Raw genomic sequence first — 21,155 nt, 5'->3', positions numbered from 1 at the left:
CTAAGGGTGAAGAGATACACTTCATGTGTAAGACGCCACATTCAAATACACCTTTGGTAAACACAAAACGTCCCTAATCCCCATTAAAGGCAAGTTATACAGTAGACTAACCCAATGGTATCTGCAGTCCATGATTTTAATAACCGCACTGTGATACTACAAGAGTGGAACAATAAGGTAATGTATAGCATACATGAATTTAACTAGTACAGGATGGGTTGTAATATCAGTTTACACTGGTAGGGAATGTGATCTTTGATGGTGTAACAGATGGATCTACTCACTGAGCTCTTTAACACAATCATTTACAAGCTGTTGTTCTTTTTCTTCATACGAGATGGTCTCTGTCTCCAAGTGATTTGCCTATAAACAAACACACAATAAACAACGATCTGAATAAACAATGGAGGTATCATTTTACATGGCTGCTCTTTTGTTTTAAGGTACTTGTCAGAGGAACAGGTCTTAAGTGCCCATATTGTAGATACAATCTAGGAAGAATATAATCTACAGCAACAGGCAAAGCTATGGAGTTGCCATCTAACTCTGTTACACAAGCTTTTTGTTTTCATGTCACGGTCCAGTTTAATGGGGATCACATACACTGCGAAATGTTATACAGTGATGTCTTCAGATTTGGGTTCACTTTCTAAAATGTTTGGGTGTGAATAGGTCTTGTGTGGGTGTGGATGTAGATTTCATAGTCAGTGAGGCGTGGAATTCCACCTGTCTACTGGGGTCAGATGCCCGACACACGTCACTGCAGATATACAGTTACAGTGAGGGGGGGAATACAGTGAGAAAGAGCTACAAGGTGGGTGATAAAAGGTGATACGACCAAAATTTTATTTCAAGATAACGACATGCTGCGTATTATGATATAGTACTGCATTTATACTATATATGATAATTTTTTTGAATATACACTACACGGCCCCAAAAAAAGTTGATGTTTGGATTTATTGCATTGATTATTATTTTTCTAGCATGCAATTCGTTTGGCAACGGTTCTTCTAACCCTAATTGATGCAGTGTGTGAATTTCGTTTGAATTTACTTTATAATTCTATAATCTAAAGCTGTTTTTTAATATAATTATTATACAATTATTATGACCACATATTAACTGAAAGACAAGACAGCATGAAATATTTTCCTTTTAAATATATATATATATATATATTAAAGATGTACTTTTCCTTTCCCTTTCTCACATATCTAAGTGGATGTTAGTATAGAGTTTATTATAAAGGTATTGCAGTTCTTATTTTACTAAAGCACACAGATAACACTCAAATGTCTTTATCTGAGAATGAAGTTGGGTACATACAGTATTGTGTTTGTCTTGGAAATGTGATATGCCTAGAACCCTGAAAAGTTTGATTGGAGGCTGTTTTTAATAATATAATGCAAAACACTGATATGAGCGGTGCAAGAATGTGAATACTGAGGTCACTCTCTCACCTCTGATCGCAGGCTGATGTTCTCTTCCTCCAGGTCCTTGAGTTTCTTCTGCAGTGAATCCAGAGGGAGGTAATCTGGGAGCGTGAAAGACGAGTCATTTCTGCGAATACTGCAAAGAAAAACCACAGACTGATGTGCCTCCTTCAGTACACAGAAATATCCTCACTGACAAAAATATACTTAGCTAGATTTGTACATTTGTCAGGCAAAAATAGAAAATAATAGTATCCATATAATTTGAGGTATCAATCATACCCATGGCACAAGTATCAAGTTAATAGGTTGTCTAATATATGGACTCACGGTGTGGTAGAAGCAGACTCTCCATCACTCTCCTCAGCAGCATTTGTGTAGAACTGCAGGAGTTCATCCTTCATTGAGAGATCATGACGCAGCTGAGACACCTGCATGCACACATACAAACTCGCTGTATGCTCGCAACAACAACTGTGGACTCAAATCAAGTCTGTCATTTTGTTCTGCAGTATAAGATGTTTTAGATCAAATACATTTTATACAGCACTATTAAAAAAAGATGGTCTTTAAAAGGTTCTTTGCACATAGTAACAGTTCTCTTTCAAAAACTTTTATCTTGAAGAACCATTTTATGTTGACATGATTTGTGTTACACTGTGTCCTAACCAGACGCGATGCGATAAGATTCCAGCGACAAGCAATTTGTCCGTCCAGACCAGATGCGACATGACTACGAGACACTACAAAATCAATCAATCACAGCCAGTAAGAAAAGAGAGTAGGCGGGCTCTCTCTGCAAGCGCACTGCACTCGAAACAAATGAGTAAGTACATAATCAAATTCATAAATAGTACACCCTTTTAACATTAAAAATAGGTACTGAGTGGCTGAAACAATTTCTGACATGGGTTACACTTGTTTGTTCACACTGGGTCCACAGTTTGAACATTTTTGCTTCCTTTAAAGGGTTAGTTCACCCAAAAATGAAAATTCTGTCAGTAATTACTCACCCTCAAGTTGTTCCAACCCCGTAAGACTTTCGTTCATCTTCAGAACACAAATTAAGATATTTTGGATTAAATCTGAGAGCTGTCTCACTCCTTAATAGGCTGCAAGGTAATTGCATCTGCCGGCCCAGAAAAGTTAGTAAAGACATCGTTAAAATAGTCCAAGTGACTACAGTGACTACGTTTACAAGCTGTCAATATTCGGGTTATGGTCGGGTTAAGGTCACTATTTGGGTTTCTGAAACATTCGGAATAACCCGTTTACATGCGTGAGCAGAGAGAGTTACTCCTGTATACATGGAATTTGTAATCAATTGGCAATATCCCGATGTAAACGGCGATGCACGGTTAGCGTCTGGACGTACGGACAACCTTAAGACGCAATATGCGTCATTTCCGATTCTTCTTCCTGTATCCAGAGACAACAACAACAGCAGCAGCAGCACGCGGATAATGAATAGTTCGGGGCAGATAGCGATCGCCTTTGTTTGCGCTTTCCTCCTCGCTCCAAAAGTGTGGTGCTGTGCTGCGTCTCGCCATGTTTATTTCTACTTCTTGTTTACTTCCGGTATACTGCACGTGGGTTTTTGTATGCGCCGTCTCTACTCAAAAGACCAAGATTCCTTGCGAATAGAACATGCGCAGAACACAAATCAATGTTCCTTTTGATGGGGATATGCCGATATGCGTTTACATGACCAAATATTCGGGTTAGAAAAGGGGTACCCCAGGGATCATATTCGGTAGGGGTGCACGATTCAGAAAATTTCACGATTCGATACCGATTTTTAGTCTCAAGATTCGATTCAAAAACGATTTTCGATTCAAAAACGATTCTCGATTCAAAAAACGATTCACAGTATGTAAATGTAGTTGACTTTTTCCTTTGTGATTGCAGTAGACATACAATTTAAAAGAAAATAAATAACAAATTAAATGAAGTTTGAACTTTGTCTTCATAAAAACTTTGCAACTAAACAGTGCAAAGTGCCAAGCTTTGGCCAGCTTTCGAATACATTTAATTCAAGTTTAAATTAAAACTTTTTTTTTTTTTTTTTTACATTTAGCTTTAAAGTGCTGTAGTCAGATCAAACAAAAAATACTGCTAAATGTAGTTTAAGGAGTAAGCTATTGACGGCAAAATAGGCTACAGAATTATTTCGTTCTGTATTGACAGGTGCCATTTTTGAAAATCGATAAAAAAATACAATAAGCCTACATTATATCTGCATTTATGTCAAAACCTAGACTTTCAAACATCAAAATGTCATTTATTAATATTAATATGAATATTCGTGTCAGCTAAATGTAAATGTAATTGTCAAAATGACATATAAACATTCTATTTTTTCTGAAAACGCTTCCAACACGCTTGTGTGTCGCGAGAAAAATTAGCGTCGGTTCTATTCTAGCATGCACGCGTTTTCCGCACGACTCGGGCCACACCTGAGACACGCGTGTCACGCAGGCTGTGTGCAAGCTCTAACCTGTTAACATGGGAGCCGAAATAAAAACAGACACGCCACACAGCCAGCCAGCCAGCCAGCCAGCCAGCCAGCCAGCCAGCCAGACTTCCTTCTGCTCCGCTTCTGCTCATAGACAGTATAAGAAAGAAGCTTCTGCTGCACTTCTTCTTTTGGCTATGACAAGAGTGTGCAGGCGTAAGTGTGAATTCGATGCAGCGCCATCTATGGGAATGGCAAGCTAAACTCATTTCAGGACAATACAAAAAAATATATATTTAAAAAAATAAAAATAAAAAAAATAAAAAAACAAGAATCGATTTTTGGAATTCTATGAATCGATTTTGAATCGCGATTCATATGTGAATCGATTTTTTTGCCCACCCCTAATATTCGGGTTTTTAAAAACCGGGATATGAGCATATTCGGGTTTTTGCCGGTGTTTACATGGCCATGCGCGACCGGGTTATTGCTAATATTCCGGTTTTGAACGGGTTATTGGCTGCATGTAAACGTAGTCAGTGGCCATAAGTTTAAGCGATGAGAATACTTTTTGTGTGCAAAAAAAGCTAAAATAACGACTTTATTGAACTATTTATTTTCTTCTGTGGGCCTGAGTGAATTCACGTAGTGTAACAGCGCAGCGCTTCTGTGTTGTACGTCACCCGGTAGGCTCACGCATCACACACGACCAGCGTCGGCCAATAGTGAGCCTACATGGTGACATACAATACAGAAGCGCTGCGCTGTTACTAGGGATGGGAACGACACGGGATTTGGGAAATCGACTGTCGAGGCCCATGTGTCGACTTTTTGTCGGATTGTCTGCCTTTTTTTTCTTTCTTTTTTTAAAGAGCAGCAGCAATGCGGAGGGTGGAAAATATTCTACATTGTTGTACTAGTTTATTCTAGTCTCAAAAACATGGCTCTAGTGTCAAATTTTGACCATTGAAGCGGTAATAATAAAAACGAGAGAGAGAGTAGGCTAATTTAAAATGTTTATTCAACAGCCTTACAAACACATAAGACGTAGGCTACTTTTTGCCGTTCGGAATTTACAGAAATAAAACGGCCTGTCCATTAGTTAATTAGCTCTGTGCATGATGTAGCCTAAACAAGATAGTTTTCCGAATGAAAAAAATAACACTCTATATTATCATTATATAACATTAACATGCTTATCAAACGTGAAAATAAGCAACAATTAAAATTGAAAACAGCGTGCCCATTTTTTTTTAAACCACAGAAAAGGAGGCAGCATAATAGGGGTGCACGATTCAGAAAATTTCACGATTCGATTCGATACCGATTTTTAGTCTCAAGATTCGATTCAAAATCGATTTTCGATTCAAAAACGATTCTCGATTCAAAAAACGATTCACAGTATGTAAATGTAGTTGACTTTTTCCTGTGTGATTGCAGTAGACATACAATTTAAAAGAAAATAAATAACAAATTAAATGAAGTTTGATATTACTTTGTCTTCATAAAAACTTTTGCAACTAAACAGTGCAAAGTGCCAAGCTTTCGAATACATTTAATTCAAGTTTAAATTAAAACTTAAATTTTTTTTTTTTTTTTTTTTACATTTAGCTTTAAAGTGCTGTAGTCAGATTAAACAAACAACACTGCTAAATGTAGTTTAAGGAGTAGGCTATTGACGGCAAAATAGGCTACAGAATATTTCGTTCTGTATTGACAGGTGCAATTTAAAAAAAAAAAAAAAAAAAAAAAATACAATAAGCCTACATTATATCTGCATTTATGTCAAAACCTAGACTTTCAAACATCAAAATGTCATTTATTAATATGAATATTCGTGTCAAAATGACATATAAACATTCTATTTTGCCTGGAAACGCTTCCAACACGCTTGCGTGTCGCGAGAAAAATAGGCGTTGGTTCTATTTCTAGCATGTACACGTTTTCCGCACGACTCGGGCCACACCTGAGACGCGCGTGTCACGCAGGCTGTGTGCAAGCTCTAACCTGTTAACATGGGAGCCGAAATAAAAACAGACACGCCACAAAGCCAGCCAGCCAGCCTTCCTTCTGCTCCGCTTCGCTTCTGCTGCACTTCTTCTTTTGGCTATGACAAGAGTGTGCAGGCGTAAGTGTGAATTCGATGCAGCGCCATCTATGGGAATGGCAAGCTAAACTCATTTCAGGACAATACCAAAAAATGTATATTTAAAAAAAAAAAAAAAAAAAAAAAAAAAAAAAAACAAGAATCGATTTTTGGAATTCTATGAATCGATTTTAAATCGGTAACGTTTGAATCGCGATTCATATGTGAATCGATTTTTTTGCCCACCCCTACAGCATAATACCATCAACTCCACATAACAAATCAGCAGTGAAAATAAAATATACCAATAGGTATCTTACCATTTAGGCCTAATTTTTGTTTAAGAACAGAAGCATATCCACATGTTTGGGTAGAAGGCGACTGCGGAGTCTACTCACGACCAGTCCCGCGGCTGAAAACACTCTTTCCGCTGGCATCCCTGACGTGGATGTGTGGAACGCATAATCTTTGCCGCACAATTTGCACCTCACTATCTTATCATTAATTTTGCTAAAACTCCCCCACACCTTGCTCCTGTTATTTGCCGCTGCCGCCATGTAGACTCTGTCGCCTGTCACTCTCACACACACACACACACACACACACACACACACACACACACACACACACACACACACACACACACACACACACACACACACACACACACACACACACACACACACACACACACACACACACACACACACGGTCAACGGTCAAGTGGCGATCCCATTTCGAAAAAAATGTATTGTTTTATTTAAAATGTTTTATTTCATTATGGGAAAAGTGGCACTTTATGATGTGTATTTGAATAGGAAATGTAATAAATTAAAAGCCAAAAAAAAAAAAAATGTAATTTGGAAATCCCATAAGCCCCGCCCCCTCGACATGTCGACACTCTATTTTTTTTGTCGAGTGGAGCATGTGTCGAATGTCGGTCGTTTTGTCGAGAAAAAGTCCCATCCCTAGCTGTTACACTACGTAAATTCTATTTTAACGATGTCTTTACTAACTTTTCTGGGCCGGCAAGTTTCGATCCCATAGAAGCCTATGAGGAGAGATCCAGCTCTCAGATTTCATCAAAAATATCTTAATTTGTGTTCTGAAGATGAACGAAAGTCTTACGGGGTTGGAACAACATGAGGGTGAGTAATTACTGACAGAATTTTCATTTTTGGGTGAACTAACCCTTTAATTTATTTTCAAGATCTGAGGTGAATTAGGATTGTAGGGCAGTCATGGCCTAATGGTTAGAGAGTCGAGAGTTGCAGGAATAGAAACAGTTTCTAAAATAGAGTCCGCTGTCACTCTCCACGTATCGTCATAGCGGCTAGTTAGGAAAAAACTCTGATTAACATGAAAAAGATACCTTTTATCACATGACATTGTGTCTGGTTAGGACAGTTCTTTTTTAGGACAATGTTTTTAGGTGAAATCTATTTTAGACTGCACTATTAAAGAAGATGGTAATTTAAATATTTATATATATATATATATATATATATATATATAATATTTACATTAAAGACATTAAACCATTATTTAACAGTTTTTTATAACACCATTAACGTTTTATAAAGCATTTTCAAAGCATGATTCTTTATGGAACCTTTTAAAAATTGTTCTATTTAACACCACAAAGGGTTCTGCTATTAGCTGAAAACCCCTAATCTGGTACTGATGGAACAATTTTTCTTGTGTAATTTCTGCACCACAAGTGGCACTAAATTTCCATAGTTCAGATAGGATGAAGCATTTTAACAACGAGACAATACACACATTCGTTTTAAATTCATGGTTATGTTCATTTAAAACAGGTGCAGTCATCTTCAAACAGCAAAAACAAACAAAGAAAAAAAAAAGGTTGACATTAGCCAGCAGGCTTGTTTCACCTTTCCATTTTCTCATCTTACCTCTTCTCGTATGTGATCCACCTGCTCCTCCAGAAAGGTATTCCTCTCACTGAGGGTTTTGTTCTTTTTCAGCAGAGACTGTCCAATACGTGCCGCCAACTCCAAATCACGCTCTTTCTGAAATGACATATAGAGTGATGGCATAAGTTTCTGTTTAATTCACATTCACTTTACACTATTAAACGCTTTCCTAATGTGCAGTCACATTAGCAAAATGTATGCAACATTTTGCAGGCAAAATACGTCCACTGTCAAAAGTGTAGCGATGTATGGATTAAAATATAGTTCCTTAATATCCCATATATTACATCTAGCTCACAATAATTATAATGTCACAAAAACATATGGAAATGTCACCCAGTGCAGGAACGCAAGATTTGCATCATACTTATGTAATCATTGACTATTTTGGTACATTGTAAGACCTACATCACATGTGAGACATGCTTTTTAAAAAAACTCTCCACCCTATTTAAAAAAAAATATGTTTACTCCCACTTCACACAGCTTACCTCCTCCAGGAGACGTGTAACAGCATCTATGTCATTATATGTCTTAGTCATCTGGCCCACTCGATCAGCACATAGAACTGTGGAAACAGAGAAATGAAAAATGACAAACTCAAAGTAAACATTTCTAAGTTAAAGCTACATTGTATTTAAAACACAAAAGTATCATTATGTAACATACGAGGTGCCTACATGCTTTTTACATACATGCTCCCTTGTGAAAAAGTATACTTGAGCATACTTAGAAAAAAATGGGGGCTCGTCCGGCATCATAATAGAGCCCTGTATTTATTTTGATATTTTGTGTGTGTGTGTGTGTGTGTGTGTGTGTGTAAGTTAGACAACACATCAAAATAAGTGTACTTCTTTGAAGTTCAATAAAATATTAATACATTATTTAAAATGTACTTAATAAAAATATTGATTTGACATTTTTGCTGAACAGTTTTTTAAAAGTGTACTTAAATGTGTTAAGAAACAGTCATGGAATATACTTAAAGTACACTTAAGTGGCCTTTTATTTCATTCATGTTTTCTGCAAGTACACTACAAGTGCACATTCAATACAATTAAGTACACTTCTTTTACACAGTGGATGACACACGATTCTGATTCTCTTTGCATTGATTCCAAAATCAGTGATATAAAAAAGTGATATAAAATGATAAAATAATGGTTTATAATTTGATGTACCTCAATATGCTCTGAGACTAACATTAAACAGATGTTTTTGTTCTTTTACAGTTCATATAGTTTACATGGTCTAACTAATTTTCTTCCAGAATCAAATTTTTGCTGCAATAGATCTCTTCTCCAGGAAAACATCTCCAATCCCAGATAAAACACAACTATTATCACCATCATATTTTCTCACTATCAACAGGTCAGCATATTTCAGCTTATAAATAAGCTCAGTGGATTTATTGTAGTCACATCCAGCAGATCCTCTCTGCCTGTCTGTTTGAAGCAAAGCATAATTACCACAATATAATATTCTTACACCCTATTAAATCTTATCATGCAATATATACAGTGTATCAGGTCCAATGACGAAATAACCAATTTTACAGATAACACTGAGCAATATAAATCGTTTTAAAACAAATATATGCGTAATGGAACCATAGTTTTTTTTCATTATATCAACATTTTAAAGCTGCAGTGTCTCATTTCTGTTCCACTATAACAAAAATAAATAAATAATAATTATAATAATAATAAAAAAATTATTATAAAAAATGTATCCACAAACAGTGTGTCTAAACTCTAAACTCACGCAAATGGATGGGGAAAAAAGGCCACAGAGTTTACACTTTTAGGGGAATGGCTGAATTTATAGTATATTAATCATTTATAATATTTAAGCTGTAATAGAAGAAGGTTTTTAACAATGAAACACTTTCATTAGCACGATAAACACTACATTTCCATAATTGCTGTACTGCTGGTGGGAAGGCCATCTATGGCACTAGAAGAAGGTTTTTAACAATGAAACACTTTCATTAGCACGATAAACACTACATTTCCATAATTGCTGTACTGCTGGTGGGAAGGCCATCTATGGCACTAGACAGCATGATAATGCTTCCAACGGTTCAGAAGCGACACAACTACTCTTCGAGTTAAGTGTGATGTTAAAGAATCAAATGCAAAGCAGACATTTCCATCTGCGTCACACACAGCAGAGAGAGAGCACAGACTCTACCAGCAGCTGTATCCAACACACAGATATTGACCTGCCAGCAACACCTAGCTATAAAACCACAGAAACATTCAAATATATCAGCTCTGTACTGTTTTTCTTCTCCTGAAACAATCAACTCTATATAACAGAGAACATTCAGTGTCATTATTTGATCATGGTTAACAATATTTATTTAGGACCTACACAAGCTTTCAGTACTGTAGGTTAAACTTAGAACTGTGAGTCACACGACAACAATGGCTAATAGGATACGGCCCAATGGTAAACCTAACAAACCCACCCAATCTTGTTGCTGGAGTGATATTATTCTCAGATTAACTTGAGAACCACTGTTGTCCTGGTCACAAATAATACAGAACAAAGTCCTAAACAGATCGGCATTTAATAAATGTTCAACCACCAAAATCAATAATAAAAAAACCTAACGTTAAAAATCATTCATCTATCTTCCTTAACAGAAGCTTTAACTGCATTAAATACCAGATAAGAAGGAAGAACAATGGATTTTTATACCCTACCACTTAAAAGTTGACAAGTTGGACTAAATTTGTGTTTTTTTCTGATTTTAGATACCTTTTGATCTAAAGGTTTTAAGCTTAAATGTTTGGAAGTAGTTAAATAAAACATAAATGTTAGCAATAAAATATACACTACACACAAAATTTGTTAATAAGATTTTTTTTTGTCAGAAGTAAAAATACAGTGCTGCTGTAATAAATTACATTTTAAAGTAACTCTTAAAGTTTTAAAATGTAATTTATTCCTGTGATGGCAAAACTGAATTTTCAGCTGCTAATTTGGTGCTCATTAAACGTGTATTTTTAATATTAATGTTCAAAACAGTTGTGCGGCATAACACATAAAAAAATTGTTCGACAATTTAAACGCCAATGAATTTCTTTACAAAAATTATATTTATTTTCATCAATACTTTTTAAATGTTGGCTTTTTTGAAGAAAGCGATGTAATAAAAAATAACCATAGTCTAAATTATGCAAAATTAGTCATAATTAAGAATGAGCAGGGGTGTTCAATCTTTTGACTGACAATGTATATGGGCTATGGCATGTTGTTGTTATTACTAAAAAGTTATACATCTCAACACCTCACTGAACAAAATATATAGCCTAAATAATATAATTACATAATAATAGATCCCATATATCTCACGCAACATTTGAAGGAGATCACATTATGTACCTTTCACGGTTCAATGGTCATCACAAGGAATGAATCTGCTTAGCAAGGTTTATTTACACTCATCTAAGATCAAGTTAGACTATTCACAGTGCTGGTCTAAGCTCCCAGGACAGTGTGTTTCAAACTAATTTTTCCATTCACCAGCATGTAGAGATTTACTTCAATTACCCCGGTACCATGACGCTCAACACCAGACAGAACAACAAACTCAGACCAACCGTACACAATGACCTGCCATCAGATCAACTCCCAATGCACAGAGACAATTATTCCCATAGTGTAAACTGGACACAAAGAACACAGCCAGGCATTAAAATCTCCTGAACATCTTGTTTAGTGTGTTAATAAAAGGTGACTTTCTTTGTCCTGAAATAACCTCCAATAAAAGTCAGTTTGCACTCGTGAACATACAGAAATATAATTTTATTTTTAATTGCAACTGTATATATAATGCATTATAAATGTAGTGTTAGTTAGAGAGTTATAAATGCATTTGCTTTTCCTGTGTGTGTGTGTGTGTGTGTGTGTGTGTGTGTGTGTGTGTGTGTGTATGTATGTATGTGTGCATGCATGTATGCATGTATGTATGCATGTATGCATGCATGCATACAAGAATTCAATTATTGTAATTATTATTAGGGTGTCTGTGTACAGTACACCAGCCTCAGGTTGATCTGGGGTGACTGTAAAATGTAACACTGCCTATAATTACATGTATAGATACATATAAATAAAATAGAAAAAAATTACTGACAAAATAGCAATAAAATAGCAGAATAACATAGGAATTCCTGAAATTTTAAAATGTCAAGTCTTTCATAAATAAATGTATTATTTATAAATAGTACATTTATTTACACTTACTACAATTCAGATTGTGCTATTGATATTTATTACTATTGTCAATTACAAATAATCATAATAATTATCATTACCATTATTATTATTTTCAACACCAAAGTAAATTTTCATGACATAAACAGATCAGTTTATGTAGCACAGTAGTACAGTGACAAACAATAAACATACCCTTACACAAGTGTGAGGGAAAAAAAAATTAATATTGACATTTCAAAATCTGAATAAAATGTTGTCTAATGATATTAAAAGCAGGGCAGTCTTAAAGCAAAAAAGTGAAAATGTCAATCATTACAATAGTTATATAATGGCATACAGTACGTGCAGTGCATGCTGGCATGCATGTTGTACCACTATGAGGACAGTCTGTGCAGAGTTGACATGATCAACCTTATGAAAAGCTCTGAGACAGTGCACTTTTATAATAAACCCAAGCAGCATATAACCTTAATTAGTCATAATAAAAGCTTAATCACATTTGAATACTTCTTCCTGAGACTTTATGATTAATACAATGAAGCTACAGTACATGATTCAAACTGAGTAACTCACTGATTTCCTTACAGCACTGACACTAACAAAGATGTTCTAACACAAATGACAGGCTGTGTGTTTACGCTCATGTCAAATAACATGAAATAGGCAACAAATAGTGATTATATCTGGGCAGAGAAAAGAAGAAACCCAATAAGAAGGGGAATCTGATGTGTACATTTTAAAAGTCCTAACTAAGTATGTCATCACCAACCAAGGATGGAAAAACCTGTTTAGATTGTCTTATTCTGAGATCCAAACATTCTTGAAAGCCATTGAGTTACTCTGACAGTCCGTCTCTTTAATAGCACACTGACGTTTAACATTTACAAGGATCAAACTGTCAAAGGGCACAGGTACTGTACCTTGCTCCAGAGTATACGGCTCTGCATCTTCACCACCATCATCATCCTCATCATCAGTAGCAGCCCTGTTTGAGTTTAAGTAAGATGAGGTAGATATTTCCAGTATCTCTGAAGAGGAGTCAAACTCAAAGTACTCCTCATTAGAGCAATCAAAAGGCAATGCCATGCTGTCACTGGGCTAGTTACGCCCAGACTGGCCCAGTCGTCTCAGGTACACAGCCATGAGTGAGACTGGGATGTTGGGCTGGACATATGACCTCAAAGATCAGATACATGGTCTCTGACTGACACACACCTGATACAGGAGACTCAATGCTCGGCGCTACCATTCAGATAAGAAACAGCAGGTGAGGTGTCACTAAAGTAGGAAGAAAAGAACGACTACATTTTTGCAGATCTGCATGCATTCATGTATAGGATTGAAAGGCTTATGAATGAAAACAATTAACAGATTGCATAAGGTTTTATGTCAAGATTATTCAAACTTGAAAGGAAATGCGACTCCCGCCCTCCTTCTGCATAGGACTGAATGGTACTTTCCACTGACGCACCTTCGCAACTTATCAAGGCGTGACTGAGTTGTGTTTGACTACACCTGTTGTGTGGGCGGGGCCTGTTCATATTCCCTGATGAAAAGATTTCACATCGCCATAGAGAAGGCAAACAGGACATTTGACACAACAGGAAACAAAGTAAAAACACCAGGGACAAAATGACACACCTGTTACTAATATTATATATATATACACACACACACACACACACACACACACACACACACACACACACACACACACACACACACACACACACACACACACACACACACACACACACACACACACACACACACACACACACACACACACACACACACACACACACACACACACACACACACACACACACACACACACACACACACACACACACACACACACACACACACACACACAAATTTCTTTCTTTTGAATTTGGTATAAATTGTGACCATGTTTTGTTAGATTTACTCAATTACCAATCCTACAACTATTTAAATGTAAATCTCACTCATGAGTATTCATAAGTATTTTATGTAAACTGTGATTCTGCCACACTTACATTGACTTTCTTTGTATAGACACTAAAATGTGCAATACTGATGTATAGGCATCTTCTAAAACTAAAACCATTTACATACAGTATGAACAACTTAACAGACGCACAAGTGTTTATGAATCCTTATTCATTACATGAATCTTTAATATACAATACTTATGTATAAACACAGACCAAGCTGATTATTCTTAGTTAATTTGCCTCATAAAACTAAGCTAAATAACATTTCTTAGGAACGTGCTAAATCATTTTAGTTCATGATAGCGTTATATGGTGATAGACTTTAAACTCCAACAACTGGAGTGTGAAGACATGAGATGTTTGATAGCAGCTGCACTTCTACACTTGTGCAACTCCACCTAGTCTAGCAATGCCACATGAATCACACAATAATAATTCAGTATGCCTTGGTGTGTTGTGTTATCACAAATTTTTCTTGTTACATTGACAGAATGCAAATTGCTTATAATTGCAATACAATCTCTGCTAGAAATTCCTGCAAATGTGGGCCTTCTGACGGACTTCATTCCAATGGAAACACAATAGCGTGACAGGAATTGTGTGATGGTACAATGGCTGTGGCCGTGAAGGAGGCGGGTTTCTCTTTAGAGTGAACTTAAGCCTTTGTGCTTCAACTCCTCTGAAGGGGAAAATGGAAAAGCAAGAAAAGAGCCAGAAAATGGTGAAGGGGTGGGAAAACTTTAGAGGGGAGGTGAAAGAGAGAATGGGACTGGGTGGGAAATGCAAAGGAGGTCAGACGGGAATGAAAAAGAATGTGTGCGTGTGTGTGTGTGACAGTGTGTGTGTATGTGTGAATTCTGCTCCCCCTGCTAAAGTAATCAATATGCTGTGCGAGAGTGATAGAGAACCAAATGTGGGTCAACAAAAAGTAAAGTCCTGAGTATACTGTATCACCAGCTGTACATTTTAAACACAAACATATCATATCATCACATACACTGAGAATTACATACAAACAAAGCTTATATTCTACATATTCTTTCAAGCCACACATATTTCCACAAAACAAACTGCAAGATCCGGGCACTTGTGATCCACACTCAACAACCGCTGCAGTTTTTATATTAGTAAAAACAGCAGAGCATTCTGAAGCACTTATGATAAACGCTTAAACTGGCTTAATGTACATAAGAGACCGTGATATTAAAAGATCAAATTCAGTATACACATTATTGATGATTCATATTATAAATACAAGCAGATGAACACAGAAAATGATCGCAACATGCTAAATTTCACATTAAGTGTTATCTATCTGGGTGGTGGTGGCGCAATGGATAAGACACATGCCTTTGGTGTGAGAGACCCGGGTTCAAATCCACTGTGAGACACCAATGTGTCCCTGAGCAAGACACTTAACCCCTAGTTGCTCCAGAGGCGTGCGACCTCTGACATATATAGCAATTGTAAGTCGCTTTGGATAAAAGCGTCAGCTAAATGAATAAATGTAAATGTAAATCTTATAATGGTTTTCAATGGGAAAATGCTTAACGTGAAACTTTTGTGCATTTCGTTAATTTGCTTGCCTGTATATGGTATGTTTTATTAAATTCATCTTTCTTGTAGCTTAAAGGGACAATGTGTAGCTTTTTAGGTATTTTATTATCTAAAATCTATATTTTTATTCATAAATATGCCCTCAATGGTGTACAAATACCTATGCCAATGTTCAGACTAATCCTCGTAAACGAAGAATTTATTATCTTTATATACATGGGACGGGTAAGTCCACGGAGGCTTCCATGTAGTTCCGCCATCTTGAAAAACTATAATAGCAGAGAGGGACAAAAAGTACTAGGCCAACGCGTTTCCACAACGCGTTTCGTTCAGAGCCAGCGTCACGTGACTGAAGCCAGCAGAAGCGGAGGAGCAGAGCAGTGAGAGGCGCTTGTCACTGCCGCGGCAAGTTTAAAAGGCTGCACTGCACAGTTATTTATACACCGTTCATTCATACATACATATGAGTCACAGGATAAGGAGTCCTCGTCGTCGAAAAAGTCCAAAATAGATCGTAAAAGGAAACGTGACCGGAGATTACAAAAACAAGGGTTACTGTCAGGATAGCTAATGCAGGAGAAAGCTTTCAAAAGAGACCCTGAAGTTGCCTGCTTTCTTCTCGACAGGTAAGTCAATGTTACAGTCTTAATTACAAGCTTTTTTTTCATTGCTTGGTTGTGTACTTTATTATATAGACAGTCGAACATTTATAGTTAAAAGTTAAACAGGCTCTTTGATGAATAGCAGCTATTGAGTAAAGTAACGTTAGAGAAGGCTCTGATGATGATGATGATATCTAACAATGCACATACTTCAAAAAATATAACGAGTAAAGAAGGCATTACTACTAATTACCATAGTTAATGTTTTTGACAGTCAGTAGTTCATACTGTAACATTCTTTTTTTCGTTGTTTCAAGTTTCAGTTTGTTTTAAATAACAAACATGTTCACCCGAAGAAAAACTCGAAGTGCTATTATAAGACATCCTGTCATAGCTTTTAGGTACATAACGGCTACCGTAGATGCAACGCGCATTTGAAAAAGTGAGGCGCTGGAGAGCATTATTCATTTGAATGCAAAATACAATTTCACCACTAGATGGGAGAAATTCCTACACAATGTCCCTTTAAACAGCATGGCGTAGTAACGGCACAGTCATGGGTTTGATTCCCAGGGAAAGAAAGAACTGTTAAAAAAATAAGGTGAATACTGAATTTGGGGTAGCACTTTATTTTACAGTCCTGTTCCCCATGTACATACTATGTACTTATTATAGTAGTTACAATAACTGGGTAATAAATAGGTACTAACCCTGAACCTACCCCTAACCCAACCTTAACCCATGTAGTTACCTTATATTAACCAGTACTTTCTTAGTATTAAAGGGATAGTTCACCCAAAAATGAAAATTTGCTGTTAATTTACTCACCCTCAGGTCATCCAAGATGTAGGTGTCTTTTTTTCTTCAGTTTGCCGGAAAAGAAGATTTTTAGCTGAAACCTTGGAGCTTGGTGATTTGTATAATGCAAGTCAATGGCTACCGTCACTACTTGGAGAGTAAAAAAAACTAACTTTGATGAACAATAAAACATGCAAGTCTCTGTTGTAAACAAAGCGTCAGCTCACGTATGAGTTTGCTCCTGCACATATGTCCAGACTGCCATGAACGCACTTAACACCGCTTGCCAAGGCTGTGGATTACAGGTAATAATGTTGTAAATAATATTCAGTTTCTTGCACAGACTGATTGTTTTGCTTCATAAGACCTCAATGAATCGTCAGGAGCCATGGGTATTAATTCTGTCAACCCACAGGCCTATATGTTGTTTTGACTCTCAAAGTGACAGTAGCCATTCACTTGCATTATAATAAATCACCAAGGACCAGGGTTTCAGCTAAAAATCCTCTTTACTGGTCAACTGAAGAAAAAAAGACTCCTACATCTTGGATGGCCTGAGGGCTTAACTATCCTTTTATATCACATTAAACGTTTTAGAAGTTCAAAACCCGCTTGGAGTGCTCTTTTGGTCTTTTAATATCACTGTCTTAGTGCCTACAACAGTCAGTGTGTTTGAAAACACGTACACATCCATCTAGCACTTCTGGACTGTTTATCACTGTCTTTACACTAGATTAAAGGGATCCATCTCTGTGGTTGGTTGATGGCAATGTGTTAAAATCAAGACTGAAAGCTATCCATAAAATCCATCACAGACCAGAAAACCAAATAAACTGCATATATGCACAACTTGACACCAGAACTTGCATAATACGCTGCATGGAGACACAACATAACAGTAAATGTCTGGGATCAAAACAGAGCAGTTTTATGCACAGGATTACGTAACCATTCCAATTCTAAGGAGAAGTATTATAAGGAAGGAAGGATAAGGCGGCCATCAGTCAACAGAGACCAATAAAACATGCAGAAAATCTAGATCAGAGTGCAGTGCTGTGATATAACCAGCTGCTTGTGAAACAGACTTCATAATGTCAACGCATCATCGATGGCTGATCTCAGATTAGCGAGAGACAGTGTTGATTAAAAAGAGCAGAGCATGACTAAATGTCTGTGTGAAAAGAATCATTTCCCTGCTTGGAAATAAGGTGCACAGTGATATTAAAAAGGGTTTTGAAAGAACAACAGACAAATGAGATATGATGTCTATGAATATTCAGATATAACTGACTAGGGTGTGAATGTGGTTTAAACCTGAATACAGACAGTCATAAACTTATGTGTTTCTGCTTTCAGACTGAGACAAGTGAATAAATGTTATTGGCCAGTTCTGCTGAAAAGAAACACTTTTCAATAAACTTTGTGGGTAAAACTTGGACGGACGGACAGACGGACGAACGAACGGATGGATGGACAAGTGGATGGATGGACGGACGGACGGACGGACGGACGGACGGATAAACTGATGGATGGATGGACGGTCACGTGGCTAAACAAATGGATGGATGGATGGACAAATGGCTAAAATGGATGGATGGATGGAAAATGGCTAAACAAATGGATGGAACTGGGTTGATGAATGGAACTGGGTGGATGGATGGATGGAACTGGATGGGTGGCTGGAACTGGGTGGATGGATGGAACTGGATGGATGGAACTGGATGGATGGAACTGGATGGATGGATGGATGGAACTGGGTGGATGGATGGATGGATGGAACTGGATGGATGGCTGGAACTGGGTGGATGGCTGGAACTGGATGGATGGAACTGGGTGGATGGAACTGGGTGGATGGATGGAACTGGGTGGATGGATGGATGGAACTGGGTGGATGATGGAACTGGGTGGATGGATGGAACTGATGGATGGATGGGTGGATGGATATACAGATAGCTAACTGAATTGATAGATAACGGATGTATTGATTTGATGTCTTGCTGTTTTTATTTATCCATCTTTATGGATGGATGAATGGATGGATGTATCATATGCATCTATGGTTGGAAGAAACTGGATGGATGAGTGGGTGGATGGATGGATTGATGTGTGAGTAGATAGGTAGATAAGATGCTATTTTGGATCTTTCTCAGAAAAATATTGCTGGATAACATTCATCAGGTGGAACACATTTGTGAATTTCATGTCCGCTTGAGTGGTGCTGTCTTTCAAGCAAAAGATATTTTGTTCATTTTTCAAATAAACTTTTCACTCAAATTGAAACAACAACAACAACAAAAATCGGACTTGAACCCCACTGTATAAACTTTTTTAGTCATTGCATATGCACTTATCTTTTCAGCATTATATAAAGATTGTGACTTATTCATGCAAGTCATTTTAAAGCTTTACCCAGGTGCTGAGTCTGATGCAACACAGGAGCTGAGAGGCCAGCTATACTTAGTCACCCTCAATGTTTCCTCCACCATTCTTACAGTACGTCTCAGGCCAAATCGGATTTCCATATTCTTTCACAGTCTCGTCCATGGCACACCATGTTACCAACCAACTTTTCTGAAAGTGTTTAATTCACATGGGTGATTCTCCCCACCCCTTTCTCCCCCTCAGTGGCAGCGGACATCTTACCGTCAGCGCACTCTTCATAATACCAGTCCAGCTCGTAGTAATCCGCCTCCACAAACCTCTGCATGCTCAGTCTCCTTCAGTCGCGAGCTGGAGCCTCTCATGTCCGGAGTCTGAGGTCACACACACATACATGTACCCACGGCCGCCCATTCTCCCAACAGCTCGGTAGCCAGATCCACCACTAACTAATCACAATGCGTTCCACACACACACACACACACACACACACACACACAAGGTCAGAGAACAAGAGATGATGGAGAGAAAAATGCAGTGCCCCTAAAAGCCAGCAGTGTTGCACAAGAAACTGCACTGCTATAGTCAAGGTTGTATCACACTCCAGAGGGCGGGGCTTACCCAAAGCCAGCCAATCAGAGCACACTTCATCAGAGCTGCTCTCATCATCTCTAAGCATTCGTCACAGCCCAACCCCGTCTCCTCATCTCTCTAGTTTCCAAGGCGCCTCCCTTTGGAGAGGTTGCCATGGCAACTGGCTCTGACTCCAGGCTGTGTTGGTGTCTGCACGTGCTCTGTTGCTTAACTTTCCCTTTGTTTTTTCCTCCTGCACTCTTCCATTGCTCTTTTCTGCCACACATATAGCAGCAGTAGTGCTGCATGCATGGGATATTTCATTTTGCTGCTCAGCTCAAGTGTAAGTGGCTGGTACAGTGATGGCAGGCTTCTGCTGTCTGCTTGCCAAAAGAAGCAGCTGACTCTCTACCACTCACTGTGCCAAGAACCGATACAAATAGGCTGGTAAAAAAAAAAAAAAAAAACGGGAAAAAAAGCCTTGGTTATTTATTCTTTACAAAGGTTTATTCTTTGCTAAACTAAACACTATTGATTTAATTTGATACCATTGGTTGTTTGACTCTTCTGAACACCACAAACTATTCCTGAACGGTATGAATCATCCAATCACAAGCTTGCGTTCAGCTGTGATGTCATTTTCCTGTGCCGTGGACCTGCTATTGATGACTTTCCAGTTGCCACCTCATCGGCTGATACCAGCAGCAGGCTCATACCGATGACATCATGCTGGTTGGATAATGGATTTATGGAGTTGTATGATATGAGGAATGATTGGATGAGGATGACAAAGGTGAAAATCATGTCTATAATTACCATGGGTGACCTCTGATTTAATTTTATAAATCGATTTATTTTTTTCAGGACTATGAAAATTGTTCATAGTTGTTCAAAATTGCAAAAAAAAAATTGCAGCAATTTAGTCGTTTTTAACGATGCAGCAATAAAAAATAAAAAAAATCAGCAATTTAGCAAAAAACACCAGCAATTTAAGAATAAATCCAAATCAGTATCTTACAAATGTATTTTACATTTGAAATAAAACAAATAAAAATAAAATAATTTGCATTAACGAGACATTTTTTCATATTATGTAAAGATACAGATAAATGGGAGGTACGTG

At 37.4% G+C, this 21,155-nt stretch overlaps 1 protein-coding gene across 5 annotated transcripts in view; it reads right to left on the bottom strand.

Moving 5' to 3' along the window:
- The window catches only part of trak1a (trafficking protein, kinesin binding 1a), a 57,296-nt gene that overhangs the window by 16,891 nt on the left and 19,250 nt on the right, over positions 1-21,155 (bottom strand). For 3 of the 5 annotated variants that reach the window (XM_082150282.1, XM_082150283.1, XM_082150279.1), the window contains exons 3-7: positions 8,406-8,482; positions 7,894-8,010; positions 1,767-1,867; positions 1,464-1,572; positions 285-363 (exon numbers count right to left, since the gene is read on the bottom strand). In XM_082150282.1, coding sequence (XP_082006408.1) covers positions 285-363; positions 1,464-1,572; positions 1,767-1,867; positions 7,894-8,010; positions 8,406-8,456 — 457 coding nt within the window. In that variant the 5' untranslated portion in view covers positions 8,457-8,482. Of the gene's footprint in view, positions 1-284; positions 364-1,463; positions 1,573-1,766; positions 1,868-7,893; positions 8,011-8,405; positions 8,483-13,064; positions 13,757-19,723; positions 20,962-21,155 lie in introns of those variants that run through there. The other 2 variants (XM_082150281.1, XM_082150280.1) reach the window with 2 other exon arrangements.

This window comes from Leuciscus leuciscus (assembly GCF_965113295.1).
Source record: "Leuciscus leuciscus genome assembly, chromosome: 20".
NCBI lineage: Eukaryota > Metazoa > Chordata > Actinopteri > Cypriniformes > Leuciscidae > Leuciscus > Leuciscus leuciscus.
Note: the sequence above shows the minus strand (reverse complement) of the source record. Positions and strands in the feature narration are given on the sequence as shown.